The sequence below is a fragment of the Eucyclogobius newberryi genome, unplaced genomic scaffold (assembly GCF_026437365.1).
Source record: "Eucyclogobius newberryi isolate DKJ021-1_F unplaced genomic scaffold, fEucNew1.0.hap1 SCAF_12, whole genome shotgun sequence".
NCBI classification, from domain to species: Eukaryota; Metazoa; Chordata; class Actinopteri; order Gobiiformes; family Gobiidae; genus Eucyclogobius; species Eucyclogobius newberryi.
Window position 1 is genome coordinate 2,208,970 of NW_027315746.1, and position 5,740 is coordinate 2,214,709.

At 53.0% G+C, this 5,740-nt stretch overlaps 1 protein-coding gene across 1 annotated transcript; it reads right to left on the minus strand.

Annotated features, from left to right (window-relative positions):
- Nucleotides 1–276: 276 nt before the first annotated feature.
- fam110b (family with sequence similarity 110 member B) lies at nucleotides 277–4,497 on the minus strand. Its single transcript, XM_072440569.1, has 4 exons — nucleotides 4,184–4,497; nucleotides 2,686–3,074; nucleotides 1,635–2,499; nucleotides 277–1,121 (listed from the first exon to the last, which is right to left on the minus strand). Exons 1-4 carry the CDS (start codon nucleotides 4,307–4,309, stop codon nucleotides 1,107–1,109), a joined length of 1,395 nt encoding a protein of 464 aa, XP_072296670.1. The 5' UTR covers nucleotides 4,310–4,497; the 3' UTR covers nucleotides 277–1,106.
- Nucleotides 4,498–5,740: the final 1,243 nt, after the last annotated feature.

Sequence of the window (5,740 nt, forward strand, 5' to 3'; positions counted from 1 at the left end):
GTAGCTGAAGGTGTTAGCGTTAGCATACGTCATGTAGCTGAAGGTGTTAGCGTTAGCATACGTCATGTAGCTGAAGGTGTTAGCGTTAGCATACGTCATGTAGCTGAAGGTGTTAGCATTTGTCATGTAGCTGAAGGTGTTAGCGTTAGCATTCGTCATGTAGCTGAAGGTGTTAGCGTTAGCATACGTAATGTAGCTGAAGGTGTTAGCGTTAGCATACGTCATGTAGCTGAAGGTGTTAGCGTTAGCATACGTCATGTAGCTGAAGGTGTTAGCGTTAGCATACGTACACCTCTTCACCATGTTCTCATCTGTTATTATTTTAAACTGCATTTACAGATGAAATGTCTGTTCTAGGTCTCGGATTTTATCAAATAAATTTAACCCAAAAATGTGACTTATACTCCAGTGCGACTTATATGTTTTTTTCTTCTCTATTATGCATTTTTTGGCTGGTGCGACTTATACTCCAGAGAATACAGTATTGACGAAAATGTCTTTTTTGACATTTTGCTTCGATGACGCAAAAGGTCTTTTTTCTTACGTGTTTTAGAGTAAAAAAAATATATACTATTACGTGGGAATTTGAAGGTTATCGGTTCACGTGAAAGTCCAGAATTACAAGAATCATTAACACTTTCCAGCGTTTGATGGTCAAATTTGAGCGGAAGGATGCGCCTGCAAACGCATTAGTGACATGTGGCTCGTTCCGCTCTCTCATTGGTCGGTCTAGAGACTCTCTTGATTTGAAAAAGGTCGCGTCTCCATCCAGTTCTCGGACACATATCTGGTTTGTGAGTTGAATGTTTTGAAGAGACAAACTATGTAACAATCATAGTGCATTTGACTCTTCTCAGTCCCGTGAGTTCCATCGTCCGACGCGCTTCGGCAATAGGTCGTTTCAAGTTTCACACAAGACTTTTTTTTGTCCAAACTTGACATTTCCTCTTGCGTTTTGTTCGTCAGCTTTATTCCTTCGTGCGTTTTATGTTTTGATCGGTCAGCAGTCTTTTCCCCCGTGAGTTCCGACCTGTGCGGCGAGCGGTCGGAAGCCCTCGCGTGATCGTCTACACGTGCGAGACCCTCAGAACCTCTTGCATAACGGTCTAGACGTGCGAGACCTTCATAACGGTCAAGAAGGGCGAGACCTTCATAACGGTCTAGACGTGATAGACCTTCAGAACGGTCTAGACGTGATAGACCTTCATAATGGTCTAGACGTGCGAGACCCTCATAACGGCCTAGACGTGCGAGACCTTCAGAACGCTCTAGACGTGATAGACCTTCATCACGGTCTAGACGTGCGAGACCCTCATAACGGCCTAGACGTGATAGACCTTAATAACGTTCTAGACGTGATAGACCTTCATCACGGTCTAGACGTGCGAGACCTTCAGAACGCTCTAGACGTGCGAGACCTTCAGAACGATCTAGACGTAATAGACCTTCAGAATGGTCTAGACGTGCAAGACCTTCAGAACGGTCTAGACGTGTAAGACCTTCAGAACGGTCTAGACGTGATAGACCTTCATAACGATCTAGGCGTGCGAGACCTTCAGAACGCTCTAGACGTGCGAGACCTTCATAACGATCTAGACGTGCGAGACCTTCAGAACGGTCTAGACGTGCGAGACCTTCTGCGTCTCCTTGGCCTGCTTGATGCTGTACAACCATTTGATCACTCTGGCGTTCCGCTCCACGGCCGAGATCCCGTACGGGACCCTCTCTCCGGCCCCCTCCTCCTCCTCCTCCGCCTCGTCGTCGGCGTCCGAGAGCCCGTCGTTGGAAGACCTCCTCGACCGGTCGCAGTCAGACGAGATCATGGACGCCGACTTGAAGTTCAGCGAGACGATGTCGGAGTTGGCGCGGGCGAAGCTCTCCGGACCCACCGACTCCAGCTCCTCGGGGTCCAGGCCGCAGTAGTTGAAAAAGCGCTCGACGTCGGCGCCGGCTCGCGCGTAGCGATCCGACAGGTCCGACTTGGAGCGGTGCAGGGACGAGCGGCGGGTGGCGGACGAGCCGGACTCATTGTTGGCGTCGGAGGAGTCGGCCGGGTCGCACGGCAGGGACTGCGGAGTCGTGTTGTCGTACGATAAGGGCGACTGCATCGGGCGCGGCGGGGGTAAGGACAGGGAGAGCGCGGGCGGCGGGAGCGACGCCAGGTTGGGTTTGGGCGGGATGGGCGGCGCCGACGAGCTGCTGGAGCGGGCGGCGCGCAGAGGTTTGCCGTTGCAGAGTCTGAGCAGGTCGGAGGAGGAGTGCGAGGTGAGCAGAGGAGGCAGCGGCGAGCACGAGCGCTCGGGGAGGGTGGAGTCAGCGCGGCGCCGGCTCAGGTTCAGGTTGGCGCCCAGCAGAGGACTACAGCGCCCACTGCTGGTGATGGGCAGGACTTTGAGCGAGTGCGAGAAGGAGCGCAGGGAGTGAGAGGTGCCCGGGCTCGGGGCGGAGTCTGACGGCTGCTCGTTCAGGGTCATGGTGGATCTGTAGGTCAGCGGCACGCTGTGGAGAGAAGCAGCTTTAAACCACTGATATCGACACAGCGATATATCGATACTCACTCAGGTATCGATATATCAAAAACTATTGAGGAGCTCTGCACCAGAGGATATAAAGTGTGTGTGGATATAAAGTGTGTGGATATAAAGTGTGTCGATATAAAGTGTGTCGGTATAAAGTGCGCCTCACCCGGACGGGGTCCAGCTGCGTGCCATTCCCCCGGACGACCTCAGCACGGCGCTCTTGGCTCCGCCTCCAAAGCCCTCGGCCCCGGGCCCCGAGTTCAGCAGGTTCTTCAGGATCTCCAGGTTGAGGTTCTCCCGTTTGGCGCCGCCCCCTTTGCCGCAGTGCTCCGCTTTGGCGTTGTTGTTGGAGGCCTTGAAGGGCAGCGCCCCGCCCGGCCCGGCCCCGGGGCCCCCTCGCTCGCGGCGGGACAGCAGCGCCGCCGTGGGTTTGGCCAGCACCGGGGGCTTGATGGGCTCCTGCCTGGCGTTGATGACCTCCTGGCTCTTGACATACTTGGCTTTGTCCGCCTCCAGACGCTCCACGGCGCTCAGACGCTTCGGGTTCGGCTCCACCTGAGGAACGCTCCACACTTTAGATCGCTCGCCGGGACGAGGGCCGCCCAAACACGCCTCGGACGCCATTTTGACGCGACGGAAAAGGAGTGACAACGGCTTCGGGCGTCACAACTACGACCCGACCGATTTATCGTGACACTTCTAACGCGCCAATGTTCGATAGCTCTTAATAAAACCCAGAACTTAACTCCAGCAAACCTGTTTAAGGACAAATATGATGCATTATTTGTGTCGTTATTGGTCTTCAAACGCTCTATTGATGATCTTTAGTTTTAGAGTTTAGAACAAACAAAATGACATCTGCGTCTGCCGTTTCCGCCTGGACTCACTGAGTTTCTGCTCCATCTACTGTCTGCAGAGGGAACTACACCTCTCATGTCCTGGTCTCAGCTCACAGTCGTCCTGATGGTGACTCAGTAGTTCTGTTACTTTTATATTTCATTGTGATAAAAATCCAGACCATTCTTATACTATTAATTGGTTTTATTTTTGTGAATTTGAGTATCTGTTTTTCTAAATTCGATGAGTATTGTTTTATAAGGCGACTCTTCATAACGGAAGTCTGAAAACGCAAACATCAAGTAGTAAATATTAAAGAAGAAACTGTGAATAAAAATGCAAGAAATTGTGTCCAGAAGTGAGTTTAGACCGGTCCAGATAATGACTAAGTCCAGTCCGTACTCCAGTCCCGTCCGTACTCCAGTCCCGTCCGTACTCCAGTCCGGTCGGTCCGCACTCCAGTCCCGTCCGCACTCCAGTCCCGTCCGCACTCCAGTCCCGTCCGCACTCCAGTCCCGTCCGCACTCCAGTCCCGTCCGCACTCCAGTCCCGTCCGCACTCCAGTCCCGTCCGCACTCCAGTCCCGTCCGCACTCCAGTCCCGTCCGCACTCCAGTCCCGTCCGCACTCCAGTCCCGTCCGCACTCCAGTCCCGTCCGCACTCCAGTCCCGTCCGCACTCCAGTCCCGTCCGCACTCCTGTCCCGTCCGCACTCCAGTCCCGTCCGCACTCCAGTCCCGTCCGCACTCCAGTCCCGTCCGCACTCCAGTCCCGTCCGCACTCCAGTCCCGTCCGCACTCCAGTCCCGTCCGCACTCCAGTCCCGTACCGTTCTCCTGAAGTAGTCGGGCCCTTTGTTGAGAATGCGCAGAGGCACCGAGGCGCCGAATGGGGGGGCGGGGCCCGGGGCCTTGTTATCTGCCAGAGAGGGCGGGGCCAAAGTCTCCGTGGGCATGGCAACCAGGTGAGCGGGCGGTGCAGCCGTGGTGCAGGCGGGGGGGTCCAGCAAGGGCGGGGGCACCGGGGGGCCCCCAAAACATGAAGCCTGAAGAGGAGAGAGGGTCCGCGGCGAAACGTGCTCGTCACATGGTCCGAGGCCGGATCTGACTCGTACCCTGCCAACTGTTCACCTGAAGGTTTATTCTGAGCTCTACGTACTTTAAAATGTGTAAAAACGACAAATAAACACGAGCAAAACGTCCACAAATGTGATTATAACACTAAACTCTCCATCATTTTACGCCTTCTTTTACACTTTTCTTGTACTATTTAATTTAGAGGCACTATTCTTAAGAAAGTGCCGTTTATTTGACCTAAATAAACTTGTATTTCACTTTTATGATACTTTTCTAGTTCTTTCAGTTGTGTTCTTTAAAAGGTGCTAAATTGTACAAGGCCAATTCAAGTTTTATATTTTTGATTTTAAAGTGGCTTGTATAATAATTACTCCCCAAAATCAGTGACAATTGCAATGGTTTTTCACTAATAATTGAAAGATTTGATGCAGCAATAATAATAATAATAATGTGTTTTCAGAGTGAATAAGGCACAGATGAAACGCTCTCTCTCCAGCTCAGAACAGCACCTGAAAGACACAAGAGGGAGAGCCAATCAGGAGAGAGCAACGCCGTGACGTCACAGGCCCAGCAACCACACAGTGTTGTCCTGCTCTACAGAGTGTGTGGCTCCTGCTCTACAGAGTGTGTGTCCTGCTCTACAGAGTGTGTGGCTCCTGCTCTACAGAGTGTGTGGCTCCTGCTCTACAGAGTGTGGCTCCTGCTCTACAGAGTGTGTGTCCTGCTCTACAGAGTGTGTGGCTCCTGCTCTACAGAGTGTGTGGCTCCTGCTCTACAGAGTGTGTGTCCTGCTCTACAGAGTGTGTGTCCTGCTCTACAGAGTGTGTGGCTCCTGCTCTACAGACTGTGTGGCTCCTGCTCTACAGACTGTGTGGCTCCTGCTCTACAGAGTGTGTGGCTCCTGCTCTACAGACTGTGTGGCTCCTGCTCTACAGAGTGTGTGGCTCCTGCTCTACAGAGTGTGGCTCCTGCTCTACAGAGAGTGTGCGGCTCCTGCTCTACAGAGTGTGTGTCTTGCTCTACAGAGTGTGTGTCCTGCTCTACAGAGTGTGTGTCCTGCTCTACAGAGTGTGTGGCTCCTGCTCTACAGAGTGTGTGGCTCCTGCTCTACAGAGTGTGTGGCTCCTGCTCTACAGAGTGTGTGTCCTGCTCTACAGAGTGTGTGTCCTGCTCTACAGAGTGTGTGGCTCCTGCTCTACAGAGTGTGTGTCCTGCTCTACAGAGTGTGTGTCCTGCTCTACAGAGTGTGTGGCTCCTGCTCTACAGAGTGTGCGGCTCCTGCTCTACAGAGTGTGTGGCTCCTGCTCTAC

What these genes read in the sequence shown, in the direction of transcription:
- fam110b (XM_072440569.1), bottom strand. Translation starts at nt 4,309, where the DNA reads ATGCCCACGGAGACTTTGGCCCCGCCCTCTCTGGCAGATAACAAGGCC. An exon ending in CCGACTACTTCAGGAGAACG is followed by an intron (nt 3,075 to 4,183) that starts GTACGGGACTGG and finishes AGCGTTCCTCAG; the next exon opens with GTGGAGCCGAACCCGAAGCG. An exon ending in CGCAGCTGGACCCCGTCCGG is followed by an intron (nt 2,500 to 2,685) that starts GTGAGGCGCACT and finishes TTCTCTCCACAG; the next exon opens with CGTGCCGCTGACCTACAGAT.